The sequence below is a fragment of the Rattus rattus genome, chromosome 10, assembly GCF_011064425.1.
Source record: "Rattus rattus isolate New Zealand chromosome 10, Rrattus_CSIRO_v1, whole genome shotgun sequence".
Lineage (NCBI taxonomy): Eukaryota > Metazoa > Chordata > Mammalia > Rodentia > Muridae > Rattus > Rattus rattus.
The window spans coordinates 50,260,837-50,288,197 of NC_046163.1; the positions used below are offsets into that span (position 1 = coordinate 50,260,837).

The 27,361-nt window shown below is 45.8% G+C and overlaps 1 protein-coding gene, 4 non-coding genes and 1 pseudogene across 6 annotated transcripts; 5 read left to right on the plus strand and 1 right to left on the minus strand.

Moving 5' to 3' along the window:
• Positions 1-23: 23 nt before the first annotated feature.
• Positions 24-17,539, minus strand: LOC116910909 (annotated as a pseudogene).
• On the plus strand, positions 257-328 carry Trnad-guc. Its single transcript has one exon. It is a non-coding gene; the product is annotated as a tRNA-Asp (tRNA).
• Trnag-ucc lies at positions 761-832 on the plus strand. Its single transcript has one exon. It is a non-coding gene; the product is annotated as a tRNA-Gly (tRNA).
• Positions 1,091-1,162, plus strand: Trnae-cuc. Its single transcript has one exon. It is a non-coding gene; the product is annotated as a tRNA-Glu (tRNA).
• Trnav-cac lies at positions 8,944-9,016 on the plus strand. The gene has a single exon. It is a non-coding gene; the product is annotated as a tRNA-Val (tRNA).
• Positions 11,859-27,361, plus strand: Cfap126 (cilia and flagella associated protein 126). Of its 2 annotated transcripts, XM_032915426.1 has the most exons (6): positions 11,859-12,054; positions 23,348-23,494; positions 25,564-25,626; positions 25,789-25,869; positions 26,452-26,628; positions 26,957-27,361. In XM_032915426.1, the coding sequence occupies exons 2-6, from the start codon at positions 23,468-23,470 to the stop codon at positions 27,164-27,166; spliced, it is 558 nt and encodes a 185-aa protein (XP_032771317.1). In that variant the 5' UTR covers positions 11,859-12,054; positions 23,348-23,467; the 3' UTR covers positions 27,167-27,361. The 2 variants fall into 2 exon arrangements, with proteins under 2 accessions (XP_032771317.1, XP_032771318.1); XM_032915427.1 differs by lacking the exons at positions 11,859-12,054; positions 25,789-25,869 and having other exon boundaries at positions 23,455-23,494.

Below are 27,361 nucleotides of genomic sequence, written 5' to 3' on the forward strand. Positions count from 1 at the left end.
GCTCACCATCTTCGGTTTAGGGACTAGTTCAGCAACAACTCAAGCTTTCCAGCCCAAGCCAAGATCTTCTCCGGAAGAGTCTCCGGGAGGCAACCACCGGAGGGTTGCACGCAAGTGTTGTCCTGGTGTTGTCGCCAGGTCCAGGAGGCTTTGGGGTTGCGGTGCAGTGCAGAACTGGGCGATGGGTGAGACCGAGGCTGGCGGTCCTGATGGGCGTCGGAGAGGGGCCGGCGTCCAGATGCTAACACAAATGTCGTCCTCGTTAGTATAGTGGTGAGTATCCCCGCCTGTCACGCGGGAGACCGGGGTTCGATTCCCCGACGGGGAGACATAAAGAGACTTTTTTTTTTTTTTTTTGCCAGATAGATGGCAAGAGCACTGTCCTTTGACTCACATCCCAGACGAAGACCCAGATGATCCAGCCCAACACGATGTCCTCCGGCAAAGCTTTCCTGAGCCCTCAATCCTTTTTTCTGACAACTGGCCCAGAGCCCTGGCGCCCATGAACCCGCCTCCACGCCTCCCTGTCTCCCCGCCTCCCCTACCGCGCCCTCCACCTCGAACCCGATGCTGGGGTCCAGTCCAGATGTGTCAGAATGGGCGGCGTGCGACTCTCTGGGTCTGAGCGGTGTGCCAGGAGAGTCTGGGTGGTGGCCTTTCCGGAGCGGTCCCTGTGCCTTAGCCCCTCTTGGCTTGTTCTTACGGGTGGGATTGTAGCAACTAGGAAACCAGGAGGTCCGGAAGGGCGAACACTAGCGTTGCGTTGGTGGTATAGTGGTGAATATAGCTGCCTTCCAAGCAGTTGACCCGGGTTCGATTCCCGGCCAACGCATGGTGTGCCTTTTTTTTTTTTTAATTGAATTTGGGATCCAGAGTGGCCCTTTTGGAGCCTCTTAGCTTGTCTCGTGACTGCGTGACCTAACGGAGGCTTGAGATATTTTGAGAATGTGGTCAGCGGGAGGATAAGTACCAGATGCAGGTGTTTTTTGGAGTCTTCTGCTTATAGTTACCTATCAAAGAGCCAAATAATAAGTAGTACTGAACTTCAGATTAGTCCTAGGTATTCTAAGCGGGAGATAGCTGCCGTCCCTCCCTGGTGGTCTAGTGGTTAGGATTCGGCGCTCTCACCGCCGCGGCCCGGGTTCGATTCCCGGTCAGGGAAGCTGTCTTTTTTAAAACCTTATTCTTACCCATCATTTCAGCATCCTTTGTAAAAACCTTTTACTGTTTAATGGTCCTCATAATGCACAGCACCACCGAACCATGCTTATGTTTAAAACTCTTCAATGACTCTGCATTCCTGTCCTTTTTAACACATTTGCCCTCAGATGCACACCTAGTTCCTGCTCTTACTTTTCGGAGTCCCGAAATTTACTTTCTCACGTCTCAGCCTTTCTGCTTCACTCGGTGCCCAGCCACCATCACACGCGGAACACACGCACCTCGCAGAGTTCCCAGCTCCGTCAGACTCGTTACCCGCTCTTAGCTCTGAAAGAAGTCCCCTAGGCTGCCTCCCCTGTTCATCACCTCATCTACCTGGATGCTGCAGCCCAAAACCTACCCTTAGACAAGCAAATTGACTTGAATCTTCTAGGCTCTTGATTCTTGAACTCCAGCTAAATGATTCTAGATCTTTTGAAAACCCACAGGGGATCTCAGTAGTTGTACTAAAGAGGGTGGAAAACATTGTATAGTAACAGTACCCAGCTGCCCAGGATGGACATTTTTCAAGATCATTTTATCATTTGAACATTTAGCCCCATCAGGGGTGACATCCAGATTTGTCAAACCTACTAAGTACAATGGATGTCCTCAGTTTCTTTAACCAGGAACTTCTAAGTTACCAGTGGGAATATCACAAGTTTTTGTTGAATTTTCCATAGTAGAAGAGATCTCCAAATGACGAATGGCTTTGGAATTCCTAAAAGCCAAGGGGAAATTACATCCATTGCTAAAACCTTTTTTTGATTCAGAATATCTGGCAGAAGATTCGGGATAATCAGTATAGCATTTGTTTGTTTGTTTGTTTGTTTGTTTGTTTGTTTTAAGCTTGGTCAAGGCTCTGGGTTTTATCCGTTCAATTATGTGTTTCAGTGTTAAAATTAAATTGAGGTAAAGTAATTATAAATTTGGGACCCTCTCTGGGGAATGCCCGGCCTGTTGTAAATTTAAAAAGTTTTTTTTTTCCAGACAAATTTTAATATATGGCCCCGGCTAGCCTATAACTGGTGCTAGCCCTGCTTAGCCACCACAGGGCTAGGATTATATCTGTGTTCACTGAATGCCCTGAGACCCCTCAGGGATAGTTTTGAATGATTGTATGGGGCTGGTCTTGGGGGATGGAGATTGTGTGTTCAACCTGCTCAACCTCCTTCCTTCTCAGATATTGTTTTACCCTCTATGGCATTTTTAAAACTTTGTCTTCTTATGGTTAAGAGTCATCCACAGACTGCTTCAGTGTGCTTTAGCTTTGATTTTGAAATAAGGCTCATAAACCTATTTGTTTTCAAATAGAAGTTTACAAAAGCAGAGGCATCGTGCCAACGTCTTCAGCACAGATTCTGGTTCAAATGAGCAGAGAGCTATTTTCCCAACACGTCCGTTCCCCCATTGCAGTCAGCAGCGAGCTTAGTTTTCAATAATTTCTAGCTGGGAAGAGGGAAACAGCAAGAGGTTGGAGGACATGTGGAGCTGTTTGGTGTTCTTACTGTTATGCCACTGAGTTCCAAGAACATCAGGCTATCTCTAAGAATGTCTCCAAGAGGCGGGCTTTCTCTCTCTCTCTCTCTCTCTCTCTCTCTCTCTCTCTCTCTCTCTCCTATTTGCAGCCTTTTGATAAGACGCCATCAGCTTGTTAACGACAGACGGTGCTTCCACACAGAACATAAGAGATTCTCTCTGCACAGCTCCTTAGTTAGAGGTGAGGCCTCGTGAGCCCCTCGTGAATACGATCTTTAGAAAGATCTGCATTGGTGCTGCCTTCGTGGTGCAATTCGTTGGCTTATTTGGCTATTACCTCAGGGGCGTGAGAGGGAGGATTTATTTATTCTGTAGCCTTTGGGTTGTCGTCGTTCTTTCTTAGGACACAGTTCTCTGTGTAGCCCTGGCTGTCCTGGAACTCACCGGGCTGGCCTCAAACTCACAGAGATCTGCCTGCCTCTACCTCCCAAGTGCTGGGACTAAAGGCATGCATGCACTGCCACGGGACTTTATGATCCACACGCTCTACTTCTAATCCGGAATATTGTAGTGTGGTTCCCTCGCTGAAGGCATTCCTACCTGCCTCCCCACACGCTTGGAGTCTAGGCCAAACCCGGGGCTGCACTCACCTTTCTTCTTCCTTTCCTATCTCAATTCTGTAGTATTAGTCGGGGTTCTCTACAGGAGCATAATTTATAGAATGAATCACTACATATAGAGAGAAGGGGTTTACTAGAGTGACTTATAACTGTGGTCCAAATACTCCCTCAGTAGCTGTCTACCAACAGAACGTCCAAGGATACAGTAGTTGCTTGGTCCAAGAGGCTGGGTGTCTCAGCTGGTCTTCTATATATGACAGAATCTCAAAGTAGGCTCTAATGACAGTAAAGGACTTGACAGCCAGAGAGAGGGCAAGTGTGCAAAGGGAGAGGGAGAGAGGGAGGGAGGGAGGGACGGAGGGACGGAGGGAGGGGGCATAGGGGGAGATAGAGAAATTGAGAGGAGGGAAAAGGGGGAGAGAGAAGAGGAAAGGTGGATGGAAGAAGAAGCCAGAAAGGGGGATGGAGGAAGAAGGGGGAGGGGGTGGAGGAAGAAGGGGAAAGGGGGGACAGAGAGGGAGATTCCTTCGTCCATGTCCTTATGTAGGTCATTAGTAGATGGCATGGTTCAGATTAAGGTAGATCTTCCCACCCCAACGGATCTGAATTAAAAGATCGTCCCATTTGAAATGACTTCATTAAGAAAATCCCTCACAGGTGTACCCAGCCACTGGGATTTTAGTGAATTCTAAGTTAACAACCAAAAATAGCCATCACAACACTCTGATATATCTTATTATATAACATATGATATGTGTATATATGCACACAAACATATGTTATTTTGCTTGTATTCGCTCCCTCTATTACTCTCTTATTCCTACACCCACTCACTGTGAAGCCCTGGCTGGGTGAGAACTCTGGGTGTAGACCCAGCAGGCCTCAAGCCCAGGGCAATTATCTGTTGCCTTGCTTCTATTTCCTAAGTGCTGGCTGCCATGTTCGGCTCACCCCATTCATCTTTCACAGCGGATGCAGAACAACTAAGGAAAACCCAATGATATTTTTCCAGTTGAAAGGATTTAGAGGCAGCACAAACTCAGCCTCTTAGCTTTCCTTAGAGGTCTTAGAACTAAACTGATATGAAATAGGCCAACAGTAGGAATGTACAAGATTTCAGACACATTTCACACAGGGCAGGGCCCTTCAATACAAAATGAGGACCCCAAAGAGCAGATACCATCAGACAAAAGTCCTGCAAGATGGACTCTTCCCTTCCCTTCTGTTATTTGTAATAGTCTTCCTTCCATTTTCTGTCAATGAAGCCTCCACCTATGCTCTGACCTAGGAGGCAGCCAGTGTACTCAGAGACACATGAATCTTCTCCCAAATATTCAGGCATATGTAAAGGCTTCTAGAACATACTTGAAGAAGGGCACCATAGCCCACAAATGCCAGGGGCCATGCCCTGCCTATTCTTCTTTCTTTCTGGCTCCCTCTTGAAGGAAAGTCAATGACAACGGGGAAGAGCATCGGTGGGGGTGAGAGATTTAAAGTTGCTGCTTAATAATAAAATGTGTAGGGGGTTGGGGATTTAGCTCAGTGGTAGAGCACTTGCCTAGCAAGCGTAAGGCCCTGGGTTCGGTCCCCAGCTCAAAAAAAAATAAATAAATAAAAAATAAAAAATAAAATGTGTACCTATCTTAAGTCTAAGTAACTTCAGTAGCTGATCTGTCTTCTGAGTTCCTCTGATGTGAGAAACTGTTTAGCACCTCCATCATAAAACAGCAGGGGATTAAATAAAGTAGCCTCCGTTTTATCTTCACAGGAACTGCAGGGCTCTATCTCCTAGCCTTGCTAGTTGAAGTTGCAGGAAGAAAAAGGGACATGTTGAAAAGTGATTTTAGCCTTTATTTCTAAGTTCTTGAAAGTTCTATAAGAAAGGTGGGACAAGGGACTTGTAAGTTAAAAGGGGGGTAAGGGCCGTCTCTCTCTTTGTCCTCAGCACTTATTCCTCTTTCAGAACACTTGATTGATCACATGGTAAAAAGTTCATCACAAGTTTACACATAAATTCAAATCATAAATCGAATAAGAAGTTTACAACAGAGAATGTTTACATGCATAACCGTTAAGAGTAATTGTCTGGGGGTTGGGGATTTAGCTCAGTGGTAGAGTGCTTGCCTAGCAAGCACAAGGCCCTGGGTTCGGTCCCCAGCTCCGAAAAAAGAAAAAAGAAAAAAAAAAAAAAAGAGTAATTGTCTGGCTAAACATCCATCACCTGTCACCAGCTCTGCAAGTTCCTGGAGAATTAAAAACCATAACTTTTGTGACAAAGTATTAGTGACATTTTGTAAAGATGAACCCAATCAATATTTTATCTTCTGTCTTCTGTCCTTGCTCCTGTATAAATATTAGTTCTCTTTTTATGACCTTTGGTTAATGGATTTTACAACCTCCTGTAATGTGCTCTGAGTTGTAGATGCTTTTCTTGCTATTTCAAAAGCAATTAACTCGTGACGCTTGAAGAGTGGCAAAGTTCTCAATGCAGTTTTGACATCAGGAAGGACTGAATATCAGCCCTATTAATAAAAGAGCTTAATGATTACTTCTATAATTTTAGGAGTTCTTACAGGATTATTATTAAGAATTAAAAGTCATGGGGTTGGGGATTTAGCTCAGTGGTAGAGTGCTCGCCTAGCAAGCACAAGGCCCTGGGTTCGGTCCCCAGCTCTGAAAAAAAAAAAAGAATTAAAAGTCATCTATTTGTCTATGTAGCATCACTAAGAGAATATATCTTTGTAGTTGTGCAAAGATATGCTCAAAAGGGTGAGCTAATACCTAGTGATTGTTATACATGTTTAATAATAACAGGAAAAGCATATTAATAGCAGGAATCTTTCCTAAGGTGAAATTCTCATGAGCCTCGCCTGCAGAAGCAAATCCAACGTAGATTTTAATCCAAGGTGGAGCCAAATCAGGAAGATCACCTGCTAGTATTTAGCCTCTCTTAGATGGCTCTTGGCACACAAATGCAATCCTAGCATTTGGGATGCAGTGGTAGTAGGATCATGAGTTCTAGGCCAGCTTTGGCTACCTATCAAGTTGGAGGCTAGCCTAGACTTCATGAGACCTCATCTCAGAAACACTAACACAAACAAAAATATTGAAACCGATCCTGAAAAGTTTTCTCAGAGTGTACTAAGGAACAGCATTCATTATAAACTGGGCATGGCAGTGAACACCTTTGGCCCTAGCACATGGGAGACAAAATCAAGTGAATGTCTGTGAGTTCAAAGCCAGCCTGGTCTACAAAGAGAGATCCAGGACAGCCAATGCTATACAGAGAAACTCTGTCTTGAAAACCAAAACCAACCAACCAACGAACCAAAACATTCATTATGTCTTCCTGGTGGTCTGGTGTCTAGGGTTCGTCACTGTCACCATGGTGGCCTTTAATTCTTGGTTAGGGCATTTTGATTTTACTTCTAGTCAATATTATAACTGCCAGACACCCCACAATCCTCTGCTCTATTTGTCAAACAACCTGAAGTCATGTTGCCGACTGTGGGTCAAGGTCAATCTGGTCAGGGACCCTGATGCTTTTCAGAGCTTTTCTTTTGCTTAACTCATTGTAGTTCATCTCACATATAAAGTACATTACTGGATAGAAATGTGTCCTCTTTCTTTGGTCTCTTCTCTGTCTTTCTTTTTTTCTCTCTGACCTAATGAATTGAGAAAGACTCCATTCCTAAAATATGTTAATAACTAAAGTATATCGATTGAACCTTGTAATTGGGCCACCTGAGAAGAGACAGCTGTGGAGACAGCGCTGGCGCTGGTAAAACTACTTGTGTGATCTGAATCTCTGCAATACACCTGCTCTTAGAGCCCAGTGAACACGGAGCAAATAAATACACCCACTCTTAAAGGCCCAAGTACGTGGAAGGGAGGGAGGGAGGGAGGAGTGGAAATTTCTGGTTGTGTCATGTGATGCAGATTCACGTGATGATTTGCTGAGGCAAGACCTGTCAAAGGACAGTGCTGTTTGGAGATAGTGTAACTAGGATTCACCAGACACTCCCAGGACACTTGCAGAGGACCTCTATCCTACTGAAACTATGTATGTCAATCCAACCTTTCTAAATGACTTTTTTTTTTCTGTGTGTTTCTCTATGAAGCCCTGGCTGTCCTGGAACCTGCTCTGTAGACCAGGCTGGCCACCAACTAACTCAAAGATCTGCCTGTACCTGCTTCCTGGGTGCTGGGATTAGAGTTATGTGCTACCATCTGGCTCTGTAGTGATCTCTAAAGTGTAAATGTTTCCAACAGAGTGGGATCAGCATGTGCTGGAACAAGATTCCCTGAGGAAGCATTTCCCTAAAAGTAGCTTAGCATTATGAGTTCTTTAGTGTTGGCCCAGCACCCACTGGGAAACACCTGAGGTCCTTTCACATTTTACACAGCCTCCCACAATCAGTTCTTCCCTGCAACTCTCTCACCACCACTTCCAACTCAACCTCCTCCCTTCTTACTCATCCTTTAGCCGGGACTCCCTACTCCAGATTCTCATTTCCTTTCTCCTCCCATCTTAGCGTAGCCGAATCAAATGTACTCATCCACAGACTTTCACTTTTATAATATGTAGGGCTGGCCTACAAATGCCGGCCGGTCTCAAAAGTTTTGCTGCAGAAACAAAAAACCCAAAAGTCTCCCATTGCGTCTTACGGCTATTTTACTTCATTTTTATTTTTTGAGACGTAGGAAGGACTCTTTCTCTCCGGTTGCCATGGCCGGGGAAGTCATTGCTCCTGGAGATATAGTAGACATTGATCCTGCTTTACAAAAGGGTCTGGAGACCTCTCTCGTTCACCTTGGCCTAGCACTGGAATTCACGAAACTACCAAAGCCCTAGACAAGCACCAAGTCTGTCCTTGGAGCATGCACCCAGTTGTGAAGAGCCTGTGAATGTCGAGTTGGAGGAAGACCTTCGTGCTGAGGACCAAATAGACCTAAGGCTGATGAGGAGAAACTAGGGGAGCAGGCAGGCCTCTGCAAAACCGACCCAGCGAGAAACCACATAAAGCAGTTAATGTAGCTGTGCAGTGGTTAAGTACTAAGATCAAGGATGTCACCGAAGAGTACCTCATTTGCAGGAAATGAACGAATAAACATTTTAACTCATTAAAAACAAACAAACAAACAAAAAACTGAACGAGAAAGCCTGAAAACACCTTTTGCATTAGGTTCAGGACAAGCATAAGGTGTTTTTTCATTGTTTCAGGCCTGAACTTGCCTCCTCCCTGCCCGGGCCATCACTTGGGTCGGTGGTCTCCTCCTGCCTGATGACTGCTCGGTTTTTCTCCAGTCGCGCGCGCCGCACAGCAGATGCTGGGCGCCAGGTGGTGCCCTAGACACGTCAGCCAAGCAATTCCTAGAGACCCACGGGATCTGGAAAACTGCACCTATTGGTATTGACGGAAGCCTGGCGCTCTTCCTGAGGCTTCTGGATCCCGGCTAGAGTCTTAACTTGGCTGGCAGTTTTTTTTGGAGGCACTGTCTAGTCTCCATGCATGAGTATCATTTAACAGCTTCAGAGAGGAACCTGTTTGATTCTAGGTGTTAGTTGACTGAGTAAAGAATGGGAGCCAGAAAAGAAACAATTCACTTTAAGTACAGTTTATATAAACGCAGTAGGCAGCTAGTTTCCGTAGTGTAGTGGTTATCACGTTCGCCTCACACGCGAAAGGTCCCCGGTTCGAAACCGGGCGGAAACAGCTACTTTCTCCTTTTTGTAGGAGGTACCTATTACGGTACCTCTTTTCAATCCTATTGAAGGTTCTAAAAGATTTTACCCTTAGAATCCACAAAAGGATCTGATCGAATTACAGTGAGATCCCACGCCCTCTTGGGTCCCACGGAGGGATGGAACAGCACAGTTACAAACGACCGGAGAGTGGCGGGGGTGAACAGGTCCTCCCGGAGCAGTGATGCTTAGGATGGATTTTGTTTCTGCAGCAAGAGATCCGCAGTTATTTTTGTTGCCCTTTTTTTGTTGCCTTTGTTCAGCTTCTGCCAGAAGGCACTGCGGACACATTGAAAGCCAGAAACCGCTGCTCAGTGCGTGGAGTCGTCAGTTCATACTTCTGCCCCCGGAAGGGCTCTGATCTTTTCAGCAGGGATTGCCTCGCGTCAGTCCCTCCTCTCCAGAGTTTATAACCTGTATTGAGATCTATCCCGCCACCCCCTACCCCGTGATGATCTTTTATCTTGCTTCATAATGCGGTAGCATTACCCTTCATACAGCAGAGAAACTATTATTTACACCCGTCTTGGCTGTGGTTGGTTTTACTATTTGTTTTAAGATGTCAACCATCCAGTTCTCAGACATGACAATCGTTCTCCCTCTCTTTCCACTTCACAGTCTCTTGCCATGAGGGATCTTAAGGTCCTTGATCCTAAGTCGCTTCGAAACAATATATTTTCTCTTTATTAAAAAAATTATTTAAAAAATTATTTTCCACCAGGCAGTGGTAGCTCACACCTTTAATCCCAACACTGGGGAGACTGTGGCAGGCAGAACTCTTTGAGTTCTATAGAGTGAGTTTCGGGGCAGCCAGGGCTACACAGAGAAACTCTGTCTCAAAAATTACAATAATACTAATAATGTTTATGGGGAAAATATTTTCCATGGCTAGAGAGAGATGGCAGTCTACAAAGTGCTTGCTCCGTAAGCATGGGAACCTAAGTTCAGATTCCCAACCTTGACTAAGAAAGCCAGAACTCTCCGCCGTGAGCCCCAGTACCATTGCCTCAGCAAGCATCCCGAGCCTCTGTCTGCTGCATGCTCTTTGCTCCTTTATTTGGAAACCTCACCCAGGAGGACAGCGTGCCTCCAACTTTGGACTGGGAACTTTAGCTGCCTCAACAACACTTCCATAGTCCCTTTATTTTATTTATTCTTAAAGCATATGGTGTTTTGCCTGCATATATGTCTGCGTACCACATGCAATATAGTGCACGTGCTCAGAGGCCAGAAGAAGGCGTTGGGTCCTCTGAAACTGGAGCTAAAGACACTGGAGCTGTCGTGTGTGTGCTGGGGACAGGACTAGTCCCCTGGAAGGGCATCCTGTGCTTTTTTCTTTTTAAGACACATTTTGTAACTCTGACCAGTCTGGAAATAACTGAATATGACAGGATGGCCTCAAATTCATAGAGATCTTCTTGCTTCTGCCTCCTCAATATTGGGATTAAAGGTATTTGTTACTCTACCTGGATAATTCTTACCTTCACTCAATTTATACTTACTGAATTCACTCATCCAAAACTGAAGGACGATATAGAACACAGGGTCTCATACTGTAGTCCATGCTGGCCCTGCCTCAGCCACCTGAGTTTGTTGTTGTTGTTGTTGTTGTTTTAATTTTTATTTAATGCCAAGTATATGATGGCCTATTCTTAACTTCAGGGCACAACACTCCAAAGCACACAGTGAAAACCACATCCTGGGACTCAGGGAGAAGTAAGCACTGTGCTGTTGAGTCTGACCATTATCCCGAGTTCCATTAAAGATGGATGAGGACAGAACTGCGATCTGACCTTGACCATAAATCATACACTAACCTCTAACTGACCTTGACCCATAGTGTTAGGCAAAACACCCCCTCCCAACCTATCCATGTATTAAGCCATGAATAGGTTGCCTCGTACAGTACTGTAGATGGGATATGGTTTATGGATAATTGTTTGTGTGCTAGAAGACTGGTCCTCAGTGTGGCTGCGTTAGAAGCATTAAGAAGTAGCCCTGGTGAGGTTAGTGTTTAAGAGTGCTGGTGTCTTCCAGAGGATCTCAGCACCCACAGGGAAGCTATCCTACCCCCTCTTCTGACCTCCCTAACACCAAGCACCCAGTTCGGTGCACAGACATACACATGCAGGCAAAACATCCATAGACATGAAAATAAATTAAAAATAAAAGTAGGGGGCTGGAGAGATGGCTCGGCGGTTAAGAGCACTGACTGCTCTTCCAGAGGTCCTGAGTTCAAATCCCAGCAACCACATGGTGGCTCCCAACCATCTGTAATGGGATCTGATGCCCTCTTCTAGTGTGTCTGAAACAGCGACAGTGTACTCATATACATTAAATAAATCAATCTCAAAAAAAAAAAAAAAAAAAGTAGGGCATAATAAGTAAGCTACATCATGCATGAATTTCTCAAGATAAAGTTGCTATTTAAAAAAAAAAAAAAAAAAGTCCGGCCCCTGATTTCCCTCTCGATCTCTGGCTCTCCACGTATGTCTCCTGTATCACCATGAAGTCCTCACCAGAGAACTAACTCACGAGAGCGCCTGATACTGGATCTTTGGCCTAAATAATCTTCGTTTTGTACCTATTACGGTATTTTCTTATATTAACAGAGGTGTACTAATACACATAACATGGAGCACACACCTTGAGATGAAAGATTTACTGAGGCTGGTTTATGCAGATGAACCGGTCTAACAAGAGCAAAGCAAATTAGCGGTTGCAACCATTGGTTAAAAAGGGAGCCAACCGAAAACAGAGGGACGTTGTCTGTAGTGGTGGCTTCCCAGACAAGTTTGGGGCTGGCCTAGGTTGCAAAGCATTTCTTGACAGCACTTTGAGACCAAAATGCGGGACCTGAGGATTTGCAGGCCACTCGGCTCATCCCCAGCTTCCGGTTCCTTCTCCCGGACGCAGCCTGTTCGGCCTCGTCCCCTGCGCACCTCCCAACCCCCCGCCGCCTTCACGCCGGGTCCCACGGTCCCAGTAGAGCTTTCCGGGTAATCAGGCGTGAGTCACCGTAAAAGGGAGGTGGGGGGTTGCGGGCTGAGCTCATTTCTGGACAGTGGGACCGGATGTGACTCTCGGGCGCCACGCACTTGCGGGAGGAGAGCAGAGCAGAGAAAGGGCAGGACCTCTCTGCGACAGAGGCTGTGGCCAAGGGACTCTGAAAACCTCCACAAGGGAAATGGGTACTTTCCCTTTCCTTCCAACAGAGTTCCCGTCGCTCCAGCCTAATCCTTTTTTGAGGGGAGAGCGGGTTACGAGACAGGGTTTTTCTGTGTAGCCATGTAGATCAGGCTTCTAACTCAGAGATCCACCTGCCTCGGCCTCCTGAGCTGTGTGATGGCTGTGGTGCACATTCCCCCCATCCCCACCCCCAATCCCCGGCCTCGCTCAACGGTTCAGCAGTTAACTTAGGAAGGTTATCTTTCATTAGTAACTTTCAGAATCTTCAATTCACTAATGGGAACTCTGAAATCATAATTGCTCGTTTTACATTTCCTTTGTAGCAGATTAATTTGTAGTACCATCAAATCCTTGTAATCACCTTAGGAGATAACCACCATCATCAAAATGTTACACATTAAGAAAAGTATGGGCGTGCTTGTGACCCCATCCTATTAGGTGATGGGACCTAGGTCCAAGCCCTGGCCATTTACATCGATGTCCACAAATTCCTTTTTACGTCAGAATATCATTTAAAACAGCGGTTCTCAACTTGTAGATCAAGACACCTTCGGAGGTCCAATTACCCTTTCATAGGGGTCGCATATCAGATATCCTGCATATCAAATATCCATTTACATCGTGATTTATAGCAGTAGAAAAATCACAGTTATGAAGTAGCAATGAAAATAATTTGATAGCCCAGAGTCACCACAGCGTGAGGATCTGTATTAAAGGGCTGCAGCATTAGGAAGGTTGAGAACCACTGCCTTAAAATCTGTTCTACAGAGCCAGTGGACACCTTTAATCCTAGCACTTGGGAAGCAGAGGAAGGTGGATCTCTGAGTTCAAGGCCAACCTGGTCTATATAATGAATTCCAAGACAGCCAGAGTTATGAGGGTGGGTGGGTGGGTGGGTGAAGGGGGGAATTGAAGTGGGGGGATTGTACCACTACAATCACAGCATTCAGGAGGCTGAGGCAGGTGGATCTCTGAGTTCAAGACCTGATCTACAGGACTACATAAAGAAACCCTATCTCCAAAAAAAAAAGAAAGAAAGAAAGAAAGAAGGAAAGAAAGAAAGAAAGAAAGAGAGAAAGAAAATAAACAAAAGAACTGTAAATAGTGTAGAGAGAATTTTGAAATTCTGGTTTATTTAGGCAACACAGAAATATTGTTAAGAGTATGTTTTCATTTTAATCCCAGGCCTGGGATATGGAGCTTCAGACTGTCCACAGCTGCTGACTATGCTTTGCCTCATGCTCTAGCAGGAGCGTGTTTTTGCCAGCTGCAGATACTTTCTGCAATTGTGTGACATTTAGAATTCTGGGGACTTTTCAGAGGGTGTATAAATGCTAGGTCCCCAAGTGGTGGGGTGAGTCGTTGGTTGGTAGCTGTTGGTCCAGGTGTGTTAAGTATTTGCGTGCAAAGAAACAAGAAGAAATTAGGTATCCTGTGGGCAAAGATCAAACTTGTCCCAAGAAACTCCACCCTTAATGAACAGGAAGTAGTCCAACCATGAAGTCGCTCCCTTTCCTTCTTATTCTTTTCCTCTCCTATATAATTATAGAGGTTGAAAGGGTGGACAAGGGTGGAAGGAAGAAGAATTCACAAAGTAGCAGACTACAAAATACAATTAGCAACATTTACCTAAGGGATTACAACCCTTCCCATCTGTGAAGAGACAGTTTTCCCGGACTCTCACCAGAAACCCTCTGAGCAACCCTGGTGGTTTCTCTAGAACTACTCAATAAACCTGTGTTCCTAAGCAACCTTTTGGGGCAAAACTGTAGGTATCTATGGCTCAGGTTAAAATATTTATGTATAGCTCTCCCTTGAGGAGTCCATAAGCATACTTAAGTATACTTATTCTTTCCCTAGTCTCTCTCTTAACCTTCAATTTTTTTGTGTGTGAAGTGTTCAGGAGCTGTAGAAACAGCAAGTACTGGTGCCTCACCTCCTCCTCACCTCCTGAGTGGCGGCTTTGATGGGAAGTGTACATGGCACCTTGTTTAATACAGACTTAAGGACAGACACAGAAAGATAAGAGAGGAGCTGAGGGAAAAGACGGGACACACCTTACAAACCTGAGCATGGGTACCGACATCTCAAAAGAGTAAGACCGGACACGGAACTGTAGTCACTGAATAGCTTCCAGTCATTGCCCTGCATTGTGCTATTTCTGTGTACTCACTTGAACAATGTGGTCTCTATCTCCTCCTTGGGAGAAACTGACTAAAGAGGAAATGACACAAGTGTCATTAGACAAAGTGACACATCTTCCTCCTTGTTCTCTTGGGATACACTTAGAACCCGCCATCCTGGATGTGGGAAATAAAACGCCCGGATAGCAAAATAACTAAATAAAATTCATTTCTGAATGATATCTTCTGAGAGGCCATATGTGTGTACTCCTGACTGCCACCTCGGCTAAGATGCAGCCAACACCATGTGCCTCCTGTGTCCCCCAACCCGCCAGTCACAGTAGGAGTGGGGCAGCCCATTCACAGATAAGGGGTCTTGGAGGGAGGACACTTTGACAAGCATGCTGGGGTCTGAAATAGGGGAAAGGGACAATCTCAGTTCCAGGACCAGTTCCTAGTGATCTCAAACAATATGTGACAATTTACCAGAGTAGTCTCCATTACAACCAGTGTAATTTCTAGTCATGGAATGAACAGTTCCAGATCATTCCAGCTATCCTTGAGCTATCTTGAGTCTCCAAGTGATTTTGATTTGGGGTAGAGACAAGTTATCCCTACTATATTACCTCTACCCTTTTCTCAAACAGGGTGTTGCTACCTAGCCCTGTACATAGAGAAGAACATGATGGGCCCTCACTTCCACCTCCCACTTTTGGGGTTCTTTAAATGTCATTCTTTGTTTGTTCATTTATTTAGGTTATTTTTTAAGGGTCTCTCTCTATATATATAGTCCTGGGTGTCCTGGAACTCAATACGAGGACCAGGTTGGTTTTATATTTATTTTTTAAAGTTATATGGGCTCCTTGCTGTCAACATCCTGAAATAGTACAAGATACCAGCAGGCTTGTGTCTTAGTTACTTTTCTCATCACTGTACTGGACAGACGCAACTTATGGAATGAAGACTTTATCTTGGCTCACAGTTCAAGAGTACAGTCCACCGTGCTGAGGGAGTTATGGTCGCCGGTCACAGCGAATCTGCAGTCTGGAAGTGGAAAAGAACACTGGAACTCTGTCCGTGTTCTCCACTGTATTCAGGATAGACCTCCAGTCCACGTGATCCACATTCATGGAAGGTCTTCTCTTCTCAGTTAAATCTGACAGCACCTTCTTCACATACTCCTAGAAGTGTGTCTCCTAGGTGGTTTTAAATTTGGTCAAGTTGATAATGAAGTTTAGCCAGTAACAAGGAGTGGTCCTGTGCACGCGCACGCGCACACACACGCACACACACACACACACACACACACGCACACACACACACACACACTACTAAGGATTGAACCCTAGTTTCTCATGTGTAGACAGGCACCCCCTTTTTATATTTTTATTTTGAGACAGGATCTCACTAATGTCTGGACTGGAAGCCTTGAACTCACCACCTTCCCACCTCGGTCTCCTGAGTAGACTGAATTGCAGGCTTGTTCCACTGAACCCGGCATTTAAAAAAAAAAAAAAAAGTTACCAAAGAAATGTATACTTATTGCTTCCAATCAACGAAGAAATGTAAAGCAAACTCATTCTCTTTGTTCTGCTGAGACAGTCTCACTGTGTAGCCCAAGCTGGCCTCAACTATTCCAGTCCTCAAATATTAAGGCCTAAATGGAATGTTAAGGCCTAGGTAAAATGTTAAGGCCTAGGTCACTGTTACCTGGCTAGTCTGCCGTTGTGAGGAGCTGGGGATCAAACTCAGGTTGTCAGGCTTGGTGGCGAGTGCCTTTAGCATGTAGCCACCTCATTAGTCCAGGAAAAGCAATTCCTAAACAAATTAAAAGGATAGGAAATGTATCTCCATGATAGAGTGCTGCCTCACGTGTACAACCCCTGGTACTTACAGAATTAAAAATAAGGTTTAATGGAATCCTCTATGAAACTATCTAGGACAGTTTTGTTTTGAAGAAAAACCTCTAGTTTCCTCCTCCTCCTCCTCCTTTTCTTCCTTCTCTTCTTCCTCCTCCTTCTTCCTTCTTCTTCCTTCTTTTTCCTCCTCCTTCTTCTTCCTTCTTCTTCTCCCCCTTCTTCCTTCTTTTTCTTCCTCCTTCTCCTCCTCCTCCTTCTTCTTCCTCTTTCTTTTTCCTCCTCCTCCTCCTCCTCTTCTTCTTCCTCCTCCTCTTCCTCCTCCTCCCCCCCCTCTTTTTCTTCTTCTTCTTCTAACTTTGGTATGAACAATGGAAAACCAGGCCTTGCTTCTATGCCAGACAAGGTCCTTGCTGCTCTGCTATGTGTATAGACCCTTTCGTTTGAATATTTAAAATTTTGAGACAAGGTTTGGCTAAGTGGCCCAGTATGGCCTTGAACTTATGATCTTCCTGCCTTAGCTTCTGGAGCAGTTGGCATTGTATTCTTGTAACCACTGTGCCCAGTGAAACTAATTTTATTTTCTTTTTGTTACAAGGTCTCTCTATACAGCCCTGGCTGTCCTGGAAGTCACTCTGTAGGTCAGGTTGGCCTTGAACTCATAGAGATCTTCTTGCCTCTGCCTCCTGAATGCTGGGTGGGATTAAAGGCATGCAACAGTGATTTCTGTAATTTTTTTCTTCCCTCAAGTTTATTTGTAAAAACAGCATAGGACACTGGTCATCTGCAATAGTGTGTAGGTGGGTGTGTCACAGCCGTCTGTCTGTCTTCACACTGGCAGGAGCCTTTTCCATGGGGCCTTCACAGGGGCCTGGGCACCTTTGGGAGCCTGGGCTGGAGCTGCAGCCTGGGCCTTTGATGGAGCTTTGGCCTCTGACTCGGTTTGAACCTTGGGCTTTGGTTGGCAGAGCCTACGACCCGTGGCCATGTAGCTTTGAATCTTCTTCCCGAGCTTGGGGTGAGTGATGAAAGCCAGACGGCTGAGTTTGCGGCTGGAGCCCTTTGGCATCTTGGGCTTGACGGCCTGAGGCTTCACGGGGTCCCTGATGGCCTCTGCGCGTGCACTCACGGCCTTGGCAGTGTTGGCCTGCATCTCCTTCAGGCCTTTCTTGTTGTGCTTCTTGGGAAAGCGCAGGTTCCTCAGAAACTTGGGGTCGACCCCCTAGAGAGATTCACATCTTTGTGACCATATCTTTGTTTCTTGATGCCATTTCTGTGCCATTTGCAGGACTGGTTGTGTGTGGTGTGGTTCTTGGACTTGGCCATGTCTGCACGGTAAGCCGCGGGGACCAGAAGAGAAAGCAATTTCTGTAATTTTTAGAAAATAGCTTATGAAAACAGAGAAGAGAAAGGTGCTCCCATGAATGGAAGGAGGCCGGGGAGCATGGCAGACCCAGGCCTGAACGCCAGCCTCTGACTTTTTTTTTTTTTTTTTTTTTTTTTTTTTTTTTTTTGAGCTGTACCAAACCCAGGGCCCATTTGCTAGGGATACCACGGAACTAAATCCCCAACCCCAGCCTCTGTTCTGCCCACTGTGGATGCAACAGACCGGTTCCGTTGATTTCGTTTTTTTTTTGTTTTTGTTTTTTTTTTTTTTTAAATTCACTTCACGAAGGTTTTCCTATTTTAAAACAGTTCTTTTGTTCAAACTGAATGTATCACAGCATACACTCAAAATCCAACCCCAATGATCAGTAGACGGAAGCAAGAGGAGCTGGAAAAAGGCCACATTACCACACAAGAAGTCAAAGGTCAGTCTGAGCTACCTGATACCCTATCTCAAATATACACTCTTGGTTTTCTGCCTCCTCGCTAACTCTAATTTAGTTTGTGCCATCTCCATCCTTTTTCTTGAGCAGTTGTCTGGAAAATCTACCAGTTTTATTTTTTGTTATTGTTTTTACACACACACACACACACACACACACACACACACACACACACACACACACACATTAAAGGGAATGATAATAAGAAGTTCCACCAGGGGGTGCTGTAGTCTCAGAAAAAAATTACTATTGCTTTTTTGAACTCAGGAGTTTTGGAACTGAAGCTTGCTTTTTTTTTTTTTTTTATTTCTGGCCTTATTGTGTACCAAACTGCTCTCAGCTTTTATGGAAAACCTACAAAGTCCAGGTCTCCACTCCAGCACCTAGGTACCGCCTGGACCCGTGAGGTAACATGCAGGGCTCCTCGGAGCTACCTTGGGAGACATGTTGGAGGATTGATGATATCACTAGAGCTAACGGTTCTCAGGTCAAACTGCCTGAGAGGGGAAATTACAGATGCCTCAGTCTTGATTAACAACCGCTTAAACCTTCTTTTTTTAGCTTCTCACTTTTGCCACAGGGGTTGGGGGTGGCAAAAAGTTCAAGGCGCGCGCTCCTGCCACAGCTTGCTAAGTGCTAAGATCACAGCACACAGCTAAAGTCAGAACAACGCACAGGATGTCAGTGTGGCCCCTCTGCAGAATCGCCACACAAAATATAAGCATTTGATTTAGAAAAGAGAAGTGTGTGTTTCAAATGTGTTGTGGTGATGCACATCTATGCCTCCAGAACTCAGAAAGTGGAGGCAGGGGGATCAGAAGTTGAAGGTCATCTCCAGACCACAGCTACAAAAGGAATTGAGTCGGCGTGGTCTAGAGACCCTGTCTTGTGGCAGAGGTCTAAGTTTCTCACTTTGTGCTATTGTGAATTAGATAAACCGTAGTACATAATGCTTGTGTTCTTTGGAGAGCTAAGCTTTTGGGGTCTGCCTCCAACTTGCTGGATTTGGTGGGGGCGGGGGTTGCGGTGGTGGTGGTTCTGTTTTCTTTGTTTTCTGAGGTGCTGGGGATTGAAACCAGGGCTCCCCCTGAACACACCACACAACTACTCTACTAAGTTCCATCCCCAGACCTGTTTCATAAGCAGTTCAAGGATGAAGTAAATGTCCATGAAAAGCAGTTTGCCAAAGCTGGCTTTTTGAGTCTACAACCTTGTTTCCTGACGTACGCTACAGACATGCGCACATGCAAAGTGACGCATGGGCAGAGGCATTCCTTTGGGAAAGCTTGGGTGAAGCCTCCGTGTTCGGCATGTGCGCTTTCCGTGGTGCACACATGGTTATGAAGTGAGGTGTTATACACCATGCATGGCTTTTTCATGGTTGTTTTGTTTGAGACAGAATCTTTATAGTCCAAGCTTCAGGCCCTGGCTGGGTTCACAGGAAATTGGTTGTCTTGAGGGCCAGATGTGGTGTGTGTGTGTGTGTGTGTGTGTGTGTGTGTGTGTGTGTGTGTTTTGTTGTTGTTGTTCTCTTTCATGTGCTCACATAAAATCTTTGAAAAAAGATATGAAAACTGGTAACTGGTTCTAACAGTATTGACTTTTTCCCAAGACAGGGTTTCTGTGTAGTCCTGGCTGTCCTGAGCTTTGCTCTGCAGACCGGGCTGGCCTTGAAGTCAGAGGACCACCTGACTGTCTCCAGAGTGCCAGATCAAAGGTATGTGCCGCCACAACTGGCTTGCTTTATCTATTTAATTAATTTCTTTAGGGAAAAGGTTCCTACTGTATAGCTCTGTATAGGATGACCTTGAATCTGGGATCTTCCTGTCTTATCTACCCGAATGCTCAAACTACAAGCCTCCCCTGTCATGTCCAGATCATGTCTTTAGAAATCTATACAAGAACTGATGACTGGTTTTAAGACATTGTGAGACTTGTGTGGCAAGCACCTTTCCTCCCTGACCCAGTGTGTCAGCCCCCTTCTATTTTATCATATTATTTTAAGACAGGGTCAAAGGCAATATACATCTGAGGATGACCTTGAACTGTTGGTGCTCCTGCCTCAAGGCCCTGGGATTTATTGTAGTGCTGGGTATCTCTACCTCCCTGCTTCTGAGGCAGGCGCTCTACCCTCTACCAACGGGAGCCACATCCCAGCCCTTTCATTGGCCAGGATCCTTTCTGTCCTTCCTCTTCTCTGCTGTCTCACATTGTCAGACTCTCTGAGCAGAACTCACACAGTCTCTGGAGAGTGGTCCTCAGCTCGGAGCGAATGACTTTGGCTGAGGGGAAATAAAGATCAGTTTCTGTAGTGAGGAGATGCAGTGCTGAGGGAGAAGAGTTCTACCCCCAGGTCCTCTGCCCCAGAGGCTTTGCCCCCCTGGTGTTTAACACACCTGTGGCTTTGTGCCCCACCCTTTCCCCTGGAGGTCCCTCTGCCCTTCCAGTGTGTGGTGTTTGTGTGTACCTGTGTGTGTAGTTTAAACACACCTGTGTGTCTTTCTAGTGCCCCATCTCTGTGTGTTTTCTGTTTGTGTATAACTGTGATGTGTCTGTATGTGTGTCCTGTGTGTGTGTGTGTGTGTGTGTGTGTGTGTGTGTGTGTGTGTGTGTGTGTGTGTGATCTTCTTGCTGCTTCTGCCTGCTTTGCACACCAGGCAAGGGTGCCTATCGTGCATACCCGTCCAGGTAGAGGAGCTGCGGATACAGCTGGCTTTTTCACTTGGGACAACACTCAGCTCACGAGGCTTCTCAGGCAAGTAGTTCTTTACCCACCGAGCCATCTTGCTGGTCACCTCTGGATGCTCTTTCTGTTGTTTTGAGATACACAGCACTGTAGCCACAGCTGACTTGCAACTCACTGTGTAGACCAGGTTGACTTCAAACTCACAGAGGTCCACCAGCTCTGCCTCCCGAACTTTGGGATTAAAGGTATGCACCATCACATTCACCCCACCCCACCCCATCCCACCCCAGGCACCCTTAAGCCAATAACAAGGTTAAAATTCTTGAGCCTCTTTGCATCAGGTGCCTACCAGGGTATGTTACACATAGTTAATGCTCCCAAGTAGGGCAGTCTTCATTTCTCATGCAAGGTCACAAAGCCGGGCAGATGGACTTCTCTAAGGCCTCATTTTCTAAACACAGCCAGAATTTCACCCAAGATAATTTGGCTCCAGGATGCACATTAATGGTTGTCCTCACTTAGGTCTGAGTTCACACACTGCCCAGGGCCAAGGAAAACTGCCTTAATAGCTGGCAATGAAGGCAGCAGTTTCCAGAGAAGCCATGAGTGCACGGCTGTCACTTTGCCTCTTGTGGGCAAAATGGATGTTTGAGCAGAGACAGTCCTTGATCCTAAAATAGCTCCTGTGCCCTCCATCACTCTAGAGTAATGAGAACCACAGGGACAGAGCACCCGGGGCTACTGGCCTATGTCACAGTACCCAGCTACGAACTGTCAGAGCCTAGAATAAGAGCTGTTCTTATGCCATTATCTAGAAGGCTCAGGAGTATCATTATAATGGCTCTGTTGGATAGGATAAAGATTTTAGGCAGAGAAAGAACCAACAGTTATCTCCCCACTCCCCTGAATTTTGGAGGCACTCTCAAGTAACCCAAACTTGTAGCAATCCTCCTGCTTCAGCATCCCAAAGGCTGCAATTTGCAGGTAAAAACTACCACATGCAGCTTGCTTTCTTGGAAAAAAAATTTTTTTTAAATCCTACGTGTTGAGTTGAGGTAGCTGTGTCAGAAGAGGGTGTCAGACTCCACTTAGCCATAGTTACAGGAGCGTGTGAGCCATGGGTGCTGGGAAGCTAAACTTGGCTCCACTGGAAGGACAGAAAGCACTCTTCGTCACTGAGCCATCTCTCCATGTCCTTTAAACCAGCATCTGTGATCTATATAATAGTGGGTTTCATTGTGACGTTTTCATACACGAAGGATTCTGATTAATTCACCCTCCTATGCTCTTACGCCCCTCCCCCTCCCGATGGACCCCCATCTGCTTCCCACCTTGCCCTCCTCCCACTTCCGCGTGGGCTTTGGCTCTTGTAGTTTGGTTGTTGAGATGCGGTCTCCCTCTGCGTCCCTGGCTGGTCTGGAACTCACTATGTAGACCTGGCTGCCTCCTAAGTGCTGAGGTTAAAGGCATCGCCATGCCTTGGTGTGCGGGTGAGTGTGTATGTCTCACTGAGCTCAGAGTTGCTTGCACAAAGCCGGAGGTTATTTACAGGAACACGGACCACCTGCCAGTGTGGCTGCAACACTGAAAAAAAAAAAAAAAACCGATCTTGCCAGGAACAATTAACATACAGGGTGGGGCCTTGGGGGCCCCCCCCCCAACAACGGTTAACTATAGTACCCCAGGAAGGAGGGGAGCCTCGTGAGTCCCTCCCCCCCCCTTTTTTTTTTTTTTTCCCAGACAGGGTCCTACTATGTACCCAAGGCTGACCTTGAACTTGAGATCCTCCTACCTCCACTTGCTGAATACTGGGGTGATTACAGGTGTGCACAGCCACCGCTGGCTCAGAAGTATCTTGGGACAACTTTGTTTCTTTTTAAAACTTGAGACTATATAACTGACAAGCCCTCTAGTTCTAACACCCTAACTGACGAATAGATGGACCTAACAGAAATGTAGATGAGTCCCTCAGGGTTTCTTGGTTTTATAGCTAATAGGCTTGGGCCCTGGTACCATCAGTTGATCCTCCCAAACCTAGTGTTTTCATCTCGGACTTTCTCTTGCTCTCCCTGCTTAGTTCCCCATCCCGGTCCCGATGTGCCATATCCTAACCAACACCAGGAAGCTGTATCTGTAGACTGTAGAGCGATGGAGGAGGCAGGAGGCACCAAGGATAAGCATTTACAGCATTAGACCTCTCCTTCGCTTTATCCTTCCGTGTACAAAGCAGGCCATCACTACAATATGTGATGAGAGGGATTTAGTGGAGGAAGCCAGGGGCTTAGTTCATTATACCACAGTGCCTCACAAACTCAGCTGAGGGGGTGGGGGTCACAAAGTTTGTTTAAATAGTTGAAGATGTCATCCAAAGACAACCTGGAAATTCTGAAGCAGGGTTAACTTATGTTGGAGAAAGAGCTCTTTACATGAAAGTTATCTCTACTTTGTTTTGGAAAAATTCAAAATCTAGCAACTGAGGCAGGCATAGCCGTCCTCCCCAGTGGTCCAGGGACTTTAGAAGCAGAGGCAGGCAGGAAGATCCATGGCTACTTCTCAGTTCATTTTCTCACGTTTGTTTGGGCCTCTATAGTCTAAAATGAAAATGGACCTAAGTTTCAGAGAGAAAGGAAGGGGGCAGTGTGAACCCTAGAAGGCAGCCAACCCCTGCTGACTGGGAGTTACTCCCAGAAGGCTGTCCTCCCGCAGTTGCTAGGCAACAAGTGTAAACAGCACTGGATCATGGCCACTAACTACAGTGCCAACCAGGTAAGTCCTTGCTCTTCACCCTTTTACGTTTGATTTTACGTTCCAGATTCTACCCTTGACCTACCTGCTCCCATCAGACTGACTGGGTTGAGGTGGTGCTTTACTTCATGGTTGGGAGGGCCCAGGAACAAGCAAAAAGGATCTGTGTTAAATTTGTAGAACGCAAGGCAGAAAGCAGTGATTTTATTTTTACAGGCCAGAGGTAAACCCGTTAGGCTTTGTAAATCAAGTAACAAAGTCATATCTATTTACATGGAAGTTATCACTAATCTGTTTTGGAAAATTTCAAAATATAGGTGTGGAGATGCTCTTCAGTGATCCCAGAGGCAGGAGGATCAGGCGTTCAGGGTATCCTGAGCTATATACTGAGTCCAAGGCTAGCCTGAGCTTCAAGAGAACCCTCTTCCCCATGAACACACAGAGAGAGAGGAGAGAGAGAGAGAGAGAGGGAAGGAGGAAGAGAGGGAGAGAGACAGAGGGAGAGAGACAGAGACAGACAGAGACAGAGACATAGAGTATACATGAATTCGGGCATGGTAGGACACGCCTATAATCTCAGTAATTCCAACAAGAAGACAGAACAATGACTGATAGTTGGAGGCCAGCCTGGTCTACATAGAGAGTTCCAGGCCATCCAGAGTCTTGTAGTAAGACTGTCTGAAGGAAAAAAAATATTGTCTATATATTTTTAGACTTCTTTTGGAGAAAATATCTCCCTTATTTAGTATTCAAGGTTTAGTATTGTTCTTTTTTCTTTGTTTATGTGTATGTGTGTGGGTAGGTAAGGTCTTGCTACTACATACTTCTCTCCCAGGCTAGCCCACTAACTCAAAACCCTCCTACCTCACTCGGCTAAGTGTTAGGCTCACAGGTGTGTGCCATCTTGGCTAACTACCTTCTGTCAAAGCAACGTAAATGGTTGTTTTATTTTTACAAATACTTTTACAAATGGGTTATTTTTTTTATTATTATTTATATATGAGTACACTGTAGCTGTCTTCAGACACATCAGAAGAGGGCATCGGATCTCATTACAGATGGTTGTGAGCCACCATGTGGTTGCTGGACCTTAGGAAGAGCAGTCGGTGCTCTTAACCACTGAGCCATCTCTCCAGCCCACAAATGGGTTATTTTTACAAATAAAAACCATTCTTGCCAGGGAGACAGGGGCAGCCTTAAATAAACAAGCAAACAAGAAAATAAATAAATAAATAAATAAAACCGGCATTTTCTGCCCTTTGGCTATCTGAAAGAAGGTAGCAATATAGATTTTGTTACATAGATTGAGTCACAAACATAATTTTAGAGGTTTTAGCAACTGTGTGAAAATTAAAAATTATATTTAGTGCTCAGTAGAACGTAATAAACCCCAAGCATTAACATTCAATTGCATTTTAAAAAACAAAAGTCTAAGCCACTCCACACACACATGCATACCTATCTTCTTTTTATTAGATATGTTCTATTTGTTTACATTTCAAATGTTATCCCCTCTCCCGGTTTCCCGTCCATAACCCCCTGTCCCCTCCCCCTCCCTGTGCACACCTATCTCATGCCTGCTCTTTAGAATCCATTTTCCCCGACTAGCGCTGAGAATTGGACCCAGGGCTCTGTAATGCGAGATAAGCATTGTAACCCAGAGCTACACCCCCAGAACACATCCTGAGCAGACAGATTATACTTGCCTAGTATGCACAAGATCCTGGGTTCGACTTGCAGCATGGCAAAGCCAGACACAATCTCTTCTCTCTTTGCTGTGTTTTCAGATTGGCAAACAAACTGTTGGGTTTTGTCAGGGGATCTTCATACACGAGAGTCAGTGTGCTGTTCTCAACCGTTCCCCCTTCCCCTCTCCCCTCCAGCTGAGGATTCTTCCCAGACTCAGTGCCTAGTTCAGCTTTCCTCATACTCGGTAGCACATTTCCTTAGCTCCTACCCCCCTTAAGATGGCTTCCTCCCCCTATACTCCTGTCACAGTGAGTTAGAGTTCACATAACTGTAGAGAGCAGTGCCACCACCTCACAGGGAAACCTTTGAGCCTCACAGGAACCTCCTCTCTCTCTCCACAGTATGAAAGGGCTTACTTACCCAGGTACCTGCAGAACTGGTCTCCTGCCAAGCCAACAAAAGAGGTATTCTGAGCTCAGTGCCCCTTCAAGGCCAGTTCATGGTGACTGGCCTCGAGTTCCCCCTGTCACCTAACTCCCTTAGCCTTGGAATGATCCAAGTGCTTCTCCCCCATAACTTTTACCCCCAGCCCCTTTCACTTCAGACACTTTCCACCTCCACTACAGAAAATCGCTACCCATGAAGGTTACACTCAGATAATCGCCGACGATCGAGGTCACCTCTTGCCTTCAGTGCCCCGTTCCAAGGTGAGATTCCCCACCTCCATCATACAAAAAAGGGAAGAGCCAGCTAATCATGGTGGCCTGCACCTTTAATCCCAGGGGGGATTTAATACTCGGTAAGCAGAGGCAGGAAAGTTTGAGGCCAGCCTGGTCTACATAGTGAATTCCAGGACAGCCAAGGTCTATAGAGTGATGCTGTGTCAAAACCAACAAAAAGAGCAAAGAAAATTAAACTCCAACCTGCGATGCCCCAACCCTCTATCCACCAGGACAGAGCTGTGCTTAGCACATGGAAGTCCTGAAAATGACAAATATATAAACTGTTTTCCGCTGGCAATATTTATGCGCAGAACTCCTTTGTCACACTTAGCCTAAGAATGCAAAACTTTAAGTTGGAAGGAAAGGGGCCGAAAAACAGCTGAACTGGAGAAACTGACTGAAGAAAAGGCTTTCCTTTTCCTTGGTAACCCAATGCCTTAGTCATCCTCCCAGATGTTTCCTTACTAAGCATTGGCAAAGCATCGGAATGGCTACGAAGCCAGCCAGTCCTGCCAAGCAGACACTTACCGGCGTGAAGACCTGGTGAGCAAACCCTTTTCCCTGTAGGCAAATCCTTGGGGTTCCTACATAGGCACCTGGCAAATGCCCCTGAAGATACCACCTGCTAAGGCGAACTTGACCGCCCGTACAACGGCTGCTGCCGACTCCCTCACCGAATGGATACACAAGAATCCTGACCTACTCAATGCCTGTAATGGGCTGCGTCCTGAAATCATCGGCAAGGTATCTATCCTTCCTGTTTAACCCAAACTCCCACTGTTTCCATTTCTTTTCAGCCTCAAAACTGTTCCAGCAAGGGGAGGGGACCTCTAACCAAATCTGTCTCGTGCTGCCCAGTCAAGTCTGAAGGGACGAAACGAAGTCGTCTTGTCCCCCACCCCTAACCCCAGTAAGAAAGAATTCCAAGGGAGGTTAAATGTAACTGTTCTTGTTCAAACCCTGACCTCCTTCCGCCTGCCAGGAGTGTATTAAGAAAGGGAGTTGGATTCTGAGACTGACTCCTGGGAACAATCTGGGCCTTATGAGAGCTATGATCACCTTTCTCCAACAGCCCGGTGATCTCAACAGTCAGAAGAAACAGAAGAAATCTGTCACAAAGACTGTACAACAAGCACTAAATCCAACCATAATCCCCAGCTCCCCGGTGATCCAAGGAGACAACCCGGATGAACCTCAGAGTTCACACCCCTCTGCGGGTCACACTCCAGGTCCCCAGACACCACTCAACTCTCCCAAGAATCCACCTCCGAGCCCAAGTTAGAGCACCAAGCCGGGCTTAGTCTAGCTGAGATCCAGATGAGCAAAGCTGTGCGGGATAAAGGCCATGCTAGGGTGACATTTTAGATACTGATTGAAATAAATAAGACCTTGTATTCAGAAGTGTGGAATAGGGAAATGATGGGCCAGGAGTAAAGGTAAATTTGGGAAAATAAACATTGTTTGCTTGTTAAATCTT